General features: G+C 41.0%; 2 protein-coding genes across 2 annotated transcripts; both read right to left on the bottom strand.

The window, feature by feature from the left end:
* Nucleotides 1–8,215: 8,215 nt before the first annotated feature.
* On the bottom strand, nt 8,216–8,569 carry LOC141684917 (uncharacterized). Its single transcript, XM_074490053.1, has one exon. It carries the CDS (start codon nt 8,567–8,569, stop codon nt 8,216–8,218), a length of 354 nt encoding a protein of 117 aa, XP_074346154.1.
* A 4,079-nt stretch (nt 8,570–12,648) lies between these two features.
* On the bottom strand, nt 12,649–13,346 carry LOC141684916 (uncharacterized). Its single transcript, XM_074490052.1, has 2 exons — nt 13,086–13,346; nt 12,649–13,014 (listed from the first exon to the last, which is right to left on the bottom strand). Exons 1-2 carry the CDS (start codon nt 13,344–13,346, stop codon nt 12,649–12,651), a joined length of 627 nt encoding a protein of 208 aa, XP_074346153.1.
* Nucleotides 13,347–13,471: the final 125 nt, after the last annotated feature.

The following is a 13,471-nucleotide window of genomic DNA, read 5'->3' as shown; positions in this document are numbered from 1 at the left end:
TGTTTGAGTTAAATTTTATTTAGTTGGATTGGTTAGAATTTAAGAAATCATTATATCTTCGTATAATAATATTACGGTAAAAAAAGTAGACTAGATGAAACTATAACATCTATTATATTTACTGAGAGTACATTTGATAAAGTACCAACCCGAATGTTGTCAATTATATAGTTATAGTAAATTTTTATGTCAACTTGATAAAATAGAAGTTTGCTTATATGAAGTTGCATTTAGATGCAACCTTGAAACGGGAACTTACGTCTATTATACAAAATTTTAAATCAAAGCATATGGGACAGACTGGCAAATCTTATAAACCAGCTTACTGACTTATAAGTCCGCAACAATTTATTAACGAGTGTTTATCGGCCCAACTTATAAGATCATAAGTTAAATGTTAGTAATGACGTAGTTTTTCTCAACTTATTTTTATTTTTTTGTTTTTTTATCAATTTTAGTTTTAAAATATTTTTTTTTAAATGTTAATCTAACTTGAAATATAAGAATTAAGATAATTATATTTATTTATTTTTATTTTAATTCATTTAAATAAAAACAATTCTGACTTATAAATTAAATATTCAAACATTTATATAACTTATAAACATTTATCAACTTATCACTTATCATTCACTTATTTAATTTAAATTATAAATTACTTATTTTAAAATTTCTCAAACGGGCACAATTTATTACAAGGGACCTTAGCGCAATGCTGCAATCCATTTAGTTTGATTTTAATAATTTTTAATCTGAACTTGTTATTCCATGTTTTAAACCCTTCATTATCATCAATATTTTAAATATTTTCTTATCCTGATTTAATTGAAATTTTTTATTTTTGATAATAATTTTTAAGAAATTATAATATCCATCTTTCTAAAGTTTTTTATTAACAACAAATTTTCGATTGACGCATTACTTATCATGATAATAGAACGGGGACGGGTTAAAAATCTTGAGTTAAATTTTATATCATCTCTGTTCTCATGATATAATATATCATGAACACAAAATATCTCGAATTCGACGGTATGCTATTTTTTTTTTATCATAGCTAACCCGCAGCCTGCAAACCACGTGAACCAAGTTAAACCGCATTTAAGCAACATGCTCTGACTCAGGATCTGAGACATAATCATAAATTCTCCTCTCATTCAAACATGTGACCAAGAGGATAGTTTTACTCTTTTTAACCAGCTGAGCCAGTCTTGCGGGCGACACTATGCTATTTCAATGTTCATAATATATATTATAAACACATACGAATTATGATTACAAAATAAACACACGTTACCATGTAAAAATAGGCAACAGATTTTAAAATCCAAGAGCATTTCCAAAAACTTCTACCTCACTCTTTATAAATTATTAATTTTTAGTGATTTAATATGTACCTATCTCCAACAATGTTCTTTAAATTAACGCCTTAATCTATATTTTATTATTAAAAATATTTTGAATTCACAAATGAACAAAAATAAATGGTGAGGGAAAAATAGTGGGGTTAAGAATACATAATATAATAGTAATAGTTAAGAGTGTAATTATGTTCTTAAAGTTGAGGATAGAGAATATACTCGTAGTGATATAAATAGCAACTAAGAGCAAGTACAATAATATTTTAGTTAAAACCTTAAATATTATATAAAATATTATGTCCTAGTAACTTAGTACATTTTATCTTACTTCAACTCTAACAATGTGCCTTATTCTCATTATATATTTAATATTTTATTATTAAAAGTTTACTTTCATCGTTAAAGTGCAATATATAGTAGAGAGAGAAAGAGAGAGTGTATAATAATATATTATAAAATATAAAATAGGGCAATGGGAGAGGTGACTTAAAAATAAAGTTTAAAGATGTTGTCCTAATAATATAAGGCATCACTGGGACATTATTGGATCAAATTTGTTTGTTATATACCTTAAATTTTAATTTAGGATACCAAGGCTTCTCTTAGACTTGCTTTAAAAGTTTCTTGAAGCAACAATTTTATTCTCACTTCTCAAATTTTTAGATAAGAGTTAGAATAAAGAGTTTATTTCCGAGTATCTGAAATTCTGAATGGAAAAATAAAACGGAGAACCGAGAGGAAAGTGAAAGCGGGGTCCACAAGATGCTTAAGGAAGGAAGTGGAAGTGATAAAGAGAAAGATAAATGACTGTGATTTATACTCACCCTCTGTAACATTAACTTTATGTATTAAATTATTATTTTTGATAATTTATATATTAAATTATTATTACCTACGTCTTTTTCATTTTTTACATATATTTTTAACTGTTCAACACGTTTTTTAAGGTGTATATAAAATATAATTTCATATTTTTTTTTAAATATTAATTAAAAATTTAACAATGAATTTTGATTCATAAAATTATACTAAATAAGAGTATTAAAATAGATAACGAACCATCCCCGAAAGATGAAATACTGTAATATGTTCTACAATATTTGGAATTGGCACGGGTCCAAAACCATAGCTAGGTGACAGATGCATGTGACCACGGGTGTCTTGGAACTTTAGAAATTTCTCACATGCTTCCAATATTTATCTTATTTATTTATTGGTCTTTAACCTGATTATCCCGTCTAAATTAAATCTAAACGTGCAACTGAAATAAAAATCGCGATCTTGAGATAGGAAACCCTTCAATTTCCAGCTTTAACTCGCCGAGCATTTTAGAGCGTTTTTATTCGTGTAATTACTCTGCGTTGACGAAGAAATCTGTTAACAACAAAAATTGAGGTTTCTTGCCGGAATTAAGATCTATGACGGTGGTTCTTTGCCGGAAAATCAAGCGGTGTGTGGTAGTTGTTTTAGGCTGAGATTGATCAGAGTAAGTGGTGACTGTCTTATCAGCTCTCAACTTCTTACCCTCTCAATGTGCCTACGTACCCTTTATATAGGGATCAAACCTGACGTAGTTCTTGTGAAACAAGAAATCTAATGGCTTAGACTTCTTATTCCTAGGCCCGGTAGAAACCCATCCAAATTCTGTCTTCTACTAGCTTTAGGATTGTCCAACAATGAGGCCCAACCGCAAAAGCCCAAGGCTCGTCCGTAATCGCAGGACTTCACGGATAGTGCATCTCCCTGCGCAAGGATAACACCCCGCTACAGTTATCTCCCTTGATTTACGGACGCAGGTATAGCCACGGTTCACCCCAAGTGCCGGACGCATCCCTGTCCCCCGAATGAGGATAACCCACCAGATAACAGGACAGGTGATCCCAAGCTCTTGGGTGCAAAGTGCAGGATAACTCCAAAGTTCTCCAACGAGGACACCCGTTGAATACAAGAACAGAGTTCCCAAAGCACACACCAATGTTAACCCCACATCCTCAACGAGGACACCCGTTGAATACACGAGGAGGACTTCAATTATCAGGCATACCACTGGAGGCCTTCAAGCTTTTCACGGACATCCCCCTCCTTGACCGTCTCAAGGAGGGAATTCTTCAAAGAGTACTTGCAACAAATACGTTAGTAAAAATAACCTCCACTGCTTATCTCCATGCAAGCTTTGTCCTAAAATCACCATTGAGAGTATATTGACCAAACACAAGACGCGTCCTAAGACCTTGGGCGCGTCCTCACCTTTATGAAGTCGGTATCATTTCCTCAACAATTGTTTCTTACAGCATGCCACAGCGACAAGACGCGTCCAAATAGGAACAGGCGCGTCCTCCAGCTTCTATTGCCAAAAGACCACATTCGCCAAGTACTTCCTCCATTGTTGACGCGTCCACAACGCTTGGACGCGTTCTTCCCTAATCATGCACTCCCAAGCTTCTCTATTATCAGACCATAAAATATCACCTCAAATGTAGGCGCGTCCTTTGTGCCTGGACGCGTCCTCACCTTCTACAATGCAATACTGATTTTGACTGTACTTAATCCGCATTTGACCCGAGTCAATCCAATGCCAAATTTTGGGTACAACAACTATCCCCCAAAATCCATTTGCAGTTGAAAACAAAATTGGAATTTTTATCCTTAAATTCAAGCAACGAAATTTGGCTCACAAACACAGGACGCGTCAATTACGGAGGACGCGTCTTGCCTTCACTTTATACTCGTGGCATACAGCTGTCCTCCACGTCAGCTATCCCTCTTCTATAAATACCCTAAAAGGGAACTCCCATCGACAGTTTACCCTTTTCTCTCTCAGAAAACCACCATCGTCGCCGCCTCTAAACTTCAAGTTCAAAACTCCGACGATTCAGCCGGCCATTTCTCGATTTCTTTAGCTCAATCCAACCCTCAATTTACGAGGTACGTAAATCATCTTTTATTTCTTTATTTGGTCGAGTAATCCAACCGCAATAAGCGAAAAACTGTTCGCATGCTTCGTTTCTACTTTGACTGTTCTTCATTCCTTTTTGTATATATATGTGTATGTATATGTAAAAACATCATATTTAACTCCTTTGATTCTCTAATTACATGTTTATAGGTTTTTAGAGAATCTCCCCCAAATTGCTTATAACCGATTAGAATTCCCACATATTCTACTAGTTTAGGACGCGTCATCCTCAAAGGGCGCGTCTCGTTTAAGACATGTATTTAAGTTGTTTTAACTAAAGGTCATATAGAGGCAGTGCCTTACTAGGATGCGTCATCGTAGTACGTCTCCTACGATAGATTCTTAGGACGCGTCCTCGTATGTTTCCAGTATATTCCCTTTGTTATCTTCTATTCTTCTTTTTTTTTTATGTGGACGCGTCCTCAAGTTTTTCTTCCTTCTTTTGCAGCTGGAGGGCGCGTCTTCTTCGTTACCTTTCCATCCATTCAAAGTTCTCAACAAACGCCTTGGGATCTACTCCCCACACTTGATCTCTTTCAAACCCGATTTCCCTGAATTTTACGGGACAAGTTCCTTCCTTAAAGCAGAAAGACGCGTCTTCGAATCTCTCAAATCAAAGACTTCTATAATGTCTGATTCCAGTTCCGATTCTATGGATCACGTCCCTATAAACTCTAGAATGAAAAAGAAAGGATTCAAACGAAAAAGAACTCTAATTCTCAATGCTAGGGCTGCTATCGAAGATTGGACGGATGATGAAATTGTAGCCACAACCAGCCAACAGCCCTTACGCATGATTGTTTCAGACGAGGACGCGTCAGCTTCTCAGGAGGCGTCCCCTCTTAGCGTAACTGAATTCGAAAAGAGGGTTCCTGACCCTGAGGTATATCTTGTATCCCCTCAGAAATCTGATCCACCCCTAGAATATTGGGAACCCTCAGATGTTGAAGTGGATTGTAATTGGGCAAAGCTTGGTGCTCTAACAGAACCAGAGAAAAATGCCCGAAGGAAAAAAAAACAAGCTAGCTTGTGTAGCCCTTGACTCTACTGCAACTGACTTGGAGATCCAGTGGCACATGAAATATTACGACATGGAGTGCATCTGGGCGTGCCCTCTTCGTACAATGAGGCCACACATTTTCAACATTGGGAACCAAAGGATCCCCAGAATGGTGCTCACACCAAAATTGATCTCTCTAGGCGTGGGCGCGCCCTTACGCCCGTTCATCAAGAAGATCCCGAGATGGTACGATGTAGCCCCTGTGCAACTATCCCCTAACTCTTACAAACTAGCTTGGGCTTTGTATATGATGTATCACAATCTTGGTCTGGGCGCGCCCTCTATGAAAGAATTCAGCTTCTTCTACAGTATCAGGAAATCCATCCCAGGCTACCATTTCCTTGTAGTCAACAAGTGGCTGAATAATAAAGGTTTCAACGAAAGGAAAATCAGCCACGAACAAGACTGAAAAGAGCCTTTCTTCTACATCTTTGATGTAAAGCGAGCCCGTGTCCTTTTTAATCTTGAGCCCGGTAAGTTTCACTCTTTGGACGCATCATGTAGTTATGACGCGTCCTATTTCTTCTCCACATATCGTTGCATTACTTACTTTTCCTTTCTTTTCTTCTAGACAAAAGAACCCAAAAAGAACTTAAAGGGAAAAAGAAAAAGAGAGCGGAGAAAGTATTAAAATATGCTGAGGAGCATTTCAATCTCAAGGATATGATCACAGAAGACAACCTCAAACTAGTAGGCATATTGTCTGATTGGGTTGGTTCTATCTGCAAATTCCGCGAGTTTCACAATGGAAAACCTGTACTTACAGCCTCAGAAAAAGCCAGGGGTCTTAGTGCCGCAGAAGTGGTCGAGATTGGTCTCAGTAAGCAATTCGACTTAGAACAAGGTAAGTATATATGAGAAAGGACGCGTCATCCGTTTTGGACGCGTCCAAAGCTATATAATCAGCTTCTCATCTTAAAAGTACCAGCTCACCAAAATACGTAGGGCGCATCATATTTCTTTGACGCGTAATGCATATGTTTGTCTTTCCTTTTACACGCAAAACTTAATCTGATTTACAGGTGCTTCCTGCATACGTCTTTGTTTTGGGCGCGCCTGTGTTTCAGGGCGCATCTTCTGGTAATATTTGTGACTGACATCGTTAGCATGTCACTAATATTTTCCTCATAATCCACGTTATATTCAATATGTCCTTCATTTGGGTGCGTCATATGTTTAGGACGCGTCGTAGTCACATATATATATGCACTCCTCATGTTCTTTGCATATATTTTTCTTGCCATATCTTCATGTATTTACATGTTCTTTATATGCATTCTAATTGACATTTATGCATTAACAATCTTTAAATTATGTTCTCGGCACGTCCTACTATCAAGACGCGTCTACCTTATTCAACTAATATTTTTCCATGTTTATGTCACAGACATGGCATCTCTCCCAAAAGGTTTCGCTATTGGAGCTTCCAAAAAGTTAAGGGCAAAGAAGAAAGCTCCTGTAAAGTCCGACCCAAAGGTGAAAAATCCTACTCCTGCTGTGACTCCTCCACCTTCACCCAAGACCATGGCCACCACAGTGCCCGATATCCCTGTGAATGAGGACGCATCCTCAAAGCGTCAAAAGATTGTTCCTGATGACAAATCCTTCGTCCTCAGATATCTTGGCGCGTCCTCGGCCGGTGCTTTCACAGAAGATGAAGTAAGGGGCTGGACTTTCAGAACCGAGCAACAGACAGAGGAAGTTATGGTAAGGGCTGCAACTGAGCTTCACATGCATGCCAGACAAAACGCCAACATGGCTGCCGGACTCAGGGCGCGTCTTGCTGCCACTGACACTGCAAAGAGCCAAGCTGAAGACAAGATCAAATCCTTAAAGAAGTACATCAATTTGCTCGCCCAAGAAAAAGATGTCGAGATCAAGCACCTGCAGGAGGACATGACGCGTCTTGAGGGTGAGAAAGCGGGGTTGGAGGGAAATGTCACTTCTATGGAGAAGTCTGTGGAGGATGTAATCTCTCTGAATTCCACAGTGCAGCTAGAGCTTGACACTCTAAATGATGACAGACTGCATGGATGGAAGGAGGATAAAAAGCTAGTCTATCAGCATGGCTTCGCAGCTGGGTTCCAAGAGTGGTGTTCCGGGTTCATAGCAAATGACCCAGAATACACTTTCTCTAAGTTTGACGAAGACACCCAGAAATGGGTAAGTGATTTCAGAATCAGAGCTGCGGATTCTATTAAAACCAAGAGGGTTTTTCTAGTCTTGGAGGAAGGTGACGCGTCCCCAGCGCCTTCTCCACTTAACGTCCAGCCTCCTCATCCAGACAACCAAGATAAGCCTCAGGACGCGTCTCCTACCTGGGACTCATCCTATCTTGACGCGTCTACCCTTTATTTTATAGATATATATTTAGTCCATCAGAATGGACACGTCCTTAGTAAGGACGTGTCTATGTTTTGTCAAAATTAAAGAAACTTAAAACTGAAAGAACATCAACCAAGATAACTGGGGCGCGTCTTTGGAAATAGTATGCATCTTAGTTCCCTTTTTATTTGAGTTTTGTTATTCCTTTTGATAGCCAAGCAAATTAACAAGCAAATAAATTTTGGAAAATTTCAAAATTTTCATTAATAATGCGCTCTGGTGTAAAAAATGCACCAGTCCCACGGCTACTATGCTCTATGGGGAATTTATTCGAAAAAATGATCCTTCAACTATTTCTAAGGTAAGTAGTACATGCACTACCCCCCTAGGTTATGATGAATTTATTTAATTCTAGTCTATAATCTGGGCACAACCCTAACCATATAATAAAAGAGGTACGTAAGGGGCCAAAGTCACGCCTTACTGATAATACTTTCGGAGATGTTCTGCGTTCTACGCTCGCGGAACCAGCTTCCCTTCCATATCCTCAAGGTGATAAGTCCCTTTCCATAAAATTGCTTTTATCTTATATGGTCCTTCCCAATTAGCTCCAAACACTCCATGCTGGGGATTATTCGTGTTTGGCATCACCTTCCTGAGCACCAAATCCCCTACCTTTAGCAGCTGTCCCTTTACTTTCTTGTTATAATACCTTGCGGCACGTTGCTGATACGCCGCAAGCCTTAGTTGCGAATTCTCCCTTATTTCTTCCAAAAGATCCAAATGAAGCCTTTGATTAACCTCTGCATCCTCCTCCGTGTAACGATCTCTGCGAAGCAACCCCGAACCAACTTCCCCGGGGACCATAGCTTCATAGCCGTAAGTCAGTATAAACGGAGTTTCTCCCGTAGTAGATCGTGGAGTAGTGTTGTAGGACCACATCACTTTTGGGAGTTCTTCAGGCCAATTCCCTTTGCGCTCTTCCAGCTTGGCTTTGAGGGTATGCTTTATTATTTTATTCATAGCTTCTGTCTGCCCATTGCTTTGAGGATGATAGACGCTGCAAACTCCTTCTTAATTTTCAAATCCTCACATCGTTGTCGCAACTCCTTGCTGTCAAATTATTTTCCGTTGTCAAATACAAGCTTGTAAGGGATTCCAAACCTGCACACGATGGAGTTGAAAACAAAATCTCTGATTTTCTTTGCGGTGATAGTAGCCAATGGCATAGCCTCCGCCCACTTAGTAAAATAATTAACCGCGACTACTGCATACTTGACATCCCCTTTAGCCTTGGGGAGCTCGCCAATAAGATCTATCCCCCACATGGCAAATGGCCACGGGCTTACCATAGATGTCAAGAGCGTCGCTGACATAGATGAGTAGTTTATAAAGCGTTGGCAGCGATCGCATGCTCTGACGAAATTCACCGCATCTTCTTTCATCGTAGGCCAATAATATCCTTGGCGCAAAACTTTCATTGCTAACGAGTTATCCCCGTGTGATTACCACAAATTCCTTCATGCACCTCCCTTAAGATGTAATTTTCTTTTTCTTCATCAACACATCTGAGCAGCGGTTGATTAAAGCCTCTCTTATACAGAACTTCATCGTACACCACATACCTCGCATCCTGATAGCGGAGTCGACGGGCCTTGAACTTATCTTCGGGGAGTGTTCCCTTGTGAATATAGGCAAGAAGGGGCGTCATCCATGTTTCCTTGGGAGCCTCATCTACTTGCATCACCTCTATCTCTGGGATACTAGGAATTTCCTGAATCTCTAAAGGTATGGATCCCAATAACACAGCCTCTTGCTGCGACTCCATTTTCACTAAAGCATCCGAGTTGCTGTTCTTTTCCCGAGGTACACATTCCAACCTAACCTCTTTGAACTTTCCGATCAGGCGCTGCGTTCATCTCAAGTACAATTCCGTTCGCGGGCCTCGCGCTTGAAACCCCTCATTCACCTGATTCACCACCAGCTCCGAGTCACTCCTCGCAATTAGGTTTCGCACCCCCATTTCCAAAGCGATCTTCAAGCCATTAATCAATGCTTCATACACCGCGTCATTATTCGTTACATAAAATTCGAAGTGAATTGCACTCATCAGATGATGGCCTTTTGGAGACACGAGTACTATGCCTGCACCTGCTCCTCCATTGTTAACTTCCCCATGTACATGTAGGATCCACCAGGGATGTGGGAACTCTTCTAAAGATTCTTCATTACGAGGGGGTTGTAGCACTACCAAAGCCTTATCATCAACAACTGAATCAAATTCCAACAAAAAATCGGCTAAGGCTTGTCCTTTAAATGCTGTACGGGGCATGTATTCCAAGTCAAACTGTCCCAACTCTACGGCCCATTTCAACATCCTCCCCGATGATTCTGGCTTGTGAAGGACTTGCCGTAGCGCTGTGCGGACTTCAATTCTATGGGCCTGGAAGTACGGCCGTAACTTCCTTGACGCAAGGATCAAGGCATAAACCAGTTTTTCCATGCTTGTGTAGCGAGTCTCAGCGTCATGTAATCGCTTGCTCACATAATACACTGGTGACTGTTGCCCATTTTCCTCCCTTACCAGAACAGCGCTGATTGAATACTCCAACACTGCAAGGTACAGTATTAGAGATGCTCCATCTAACGGTTTTGACAATATGGGAGGGTTTCCCAGTTGTTCCTTGATCCTTCTAAAAGCCTCTTCACATTCTGACGTCCATGCAAAATCTTTCCCTGCCAACTTAATCGCCTTAAAGAATTCCTTGCATCTTTCGGACGATTTTGAAACAAATCGATTTAGCGCGGCGATCCTTCCCGTCAAGCTCTGCACCTGTTTCATATTGGTGGGTGATTTCATATCCAACAATGCCTTGATCTTTGCGGGGTTAGCTTCAATTTCCCTATGGTTGACAATGAATCCAAGAAACTTGCCCGACTCCACGCCGAACACGCACTTTTGTGGATTCAACTTCATGCGAAACCTCCTTAGAATGTTAAACATTTCCATCAAGTGCTCGATATGGTCATTCGCCTTCTTGGATTTTATAAACATATCATCCACATACACCTCCATGGTTCTCCCAATCTGGTTTTTGAACATCATATTCATCAACCGCTGATAGGTTGCGCCAGCGTTAATAAACCCAAACGGCATTCCTATATAGCGTTAATAAACCATACATGAGAATCTGATTGTAACCAGAGTATGCATCCATGAAACTTAACAAGGCATGTCTTGCCGTCGCGTCAACCAACTGATCAATTCGTGGGAGCGGGAAAGTATCCTTTGGACATGCTTTGTTGAGATCTGTGAAATCTATACACGTCCTCCACTTCCCGTTCGGCTTTTTTACGAGCACTGTATTTGCAAGCCATTCGGGGTAGTAAGATTCTTTGATCAACCCCACTTCCAACAGTCGGTCCACCTCTTATTTTAATGCTACCTCCCTTTCCCCGCTCACTGGGCGACGCTTTTGTCGTACGGTCGTGCAATTAGGGAAAATGTTTAACCGGTGACACATTATTCCGGGGTCGATTCCCACCATGTCCGAATGACTCCATGCGAAGACATCGAGATTTTTAATCAAAAAATGAGTAAGTCTTTCTCTCATTTCATCACTTAGCTGAGATCCCACTTTCAAAACCTTGCTCGGGTCACCCTTGTCGACCAGAACAGATATTGTATCTACGGCCGACCCCGTCTTCTCGGCGGGCATAGGTATCCTGGGATCCAGATCAAAATCAAGGTCACGGGGGTCCTCAACGCCCATTTTTACATCTGATGGCGCGTCCCCATGTGTGGGAGCATCTACCTCAGGACAAGGCAGGTTCTTGTGCAATGCAGATCCGGAGGGCGCGTCCTCATTTTGAGGAGCATCAACCTCAATTCCATTTTCACTCTCCAAGGGCGCGTCCTCTTTTTGAGGAGCATCCACCTTGAGGCTACTTTTGAGACTTTGTAAAATCTCACTTCTTTCTTCCAACTTTTCTCCGTTAACCTCCTTTTGCATGATCTCTCCTATATGGCCTACCACAACCTCTTCCATGCTACGGATCCTCGAAACATTCCCCAACAAAACAGGGATCTCGGAGGTATGGGTTCCTTCCTCCTCTGGGCCTTCCACAAAATAATGGCATGAATCTCTCCACTTGGTTTTGTATGAATGTCCTCTGCACCTTCAAATGGAAGACCGTTTCCCTCGTATCTTCTCCTGCGGAATTCCTTAACAGCCTTGTGATAACAGTCGCGTGACTCGTATTGTGACCCTCTCAGACTGCCTACTCAGTTAGGTGTTGGGAACTTTATCATCAAGTGATGTATCGAGGTTATCACCCTGAACGCCCGTAACCAAGGTCTGCCCACAGCACGTTGTGCGCAGAGTCTTAATCCAGCACTTTGAAATCTATCATTTGAGTGACAGAAAGAGCTCCTTCCCCAAGTGTGACGGGAAGCCTAACCGAACCCATAACTCTCACCGCTTCTCCAGTAAAGCCATAGACGTGTGCATCTTCAAAATACATGTCGCTATCCGGAAAACCCAATTTTTTGTACGTGCTGTAATACAGGGTATTCGCAGAGCTCCCGTTGTCCAAGAAGACCTGATGCACGTTCATTGCCCCGATAAGCATAGTTATTACCAGTGTATCGTTATGGGGATGATGTACCCATCTTGACTCTCTCTCCCTGAACGTAATATCAACTGATTCCCCTTTGAATATTTTTGAAGGTCTATCTTCCAAACTATAAATGTTGGTGAGTGGCGGGTGTCGTGCTTCTCTTGCATTTCTTTCCAACGCCCGATTACTATCACCGACGAAGGGGTGTCCTCCAAAAATTGCCCTGATACTACCAGCTCTTTGGAACTTAACCCCCGCTGTCTTTTCAGCATCCTCTTCCCGCATGGGCTGCCTTTCATCTTTCCCCTTGTCATCATTCCCCAGAGTCATTTCACCTTGTCAATCCATTCTCCCAGGTATCCCGCCTTGATCAATTCTTCAATTTCATCTTTCAGGTGACGACACTCATGGGTGTCATGACCGGTAGACTCATGGTAATCACAATACTTCTTCTTATCTCTACTCTGCCATGAAGTCAGACGATCTGGTTTCTTGAAGATTCCTCTATCCTTATTCACCTCGAAGATATGATCAATGGACGCTGTCAGTGGAGTGTAGTTTCTTACTCTCCTTTCATAGTTCGATGGCGGACTCCATTCTCTCCGCGTGTTCACGGTGTTCACCCTATTAGGGCTTCTGGCATTCCACCGATAATCCGGGCTCACGGATCTATCCCTTCTCTTTGCTCGCCCCTTGGAATTGTGGGTGTTATAATTCTTTTTTTTTCTGCGAGCGACTGCTCAATCGCTTTGAATGATTCTGCCTGCGCAAGCACATCAACTAACGACACAGGGTCCTTCCCTTGCAAGTGCTTCCAAAAATCTGTTCCCACACGCAGACCAGCTATAAGAAGTATTTTCAGTGTTTGATCAGTTGCGCCCCTCACCAAAGTAGACTCTGCATTGAACCTTTTAAAGTATGAGGTCAAGTTTTCCCCCTCCTTCTGTTTCACATTGGCCGGCGTGGTAACTGGCGGTGTATACTTCACCGCAGCTTGAAATTGAGTTAGAAACAAGGTTTTCATCTATTCCCAAGATGTGATCACCCCTGGACCAAGTTTCTGAAACCATTGCTGAGCGCCCTCTCTAAAAGTGACCGCCAGGAGACGGCATCGAGCCAAGTCAGGTACTTGATATACATCCATCTCAA

This window comes from Apium graveolens, chromosome 9 (assembly GCF_009905375.1).
Source record: "Apium graveolens cultivar Ventura chromosome 9, ASM990537v1, whole genome shotgun sequence".
NCBI lineage: Eukaryota > Viridiplantae > Streptophyta > Magnoliopsida > Apiales > Apiaceae > Apium > Apium graveolens.
Note: the sequence above shows the minus strand (reverse complement) of the source record. Positions and strands in the feature narration are given on the sequence as shown.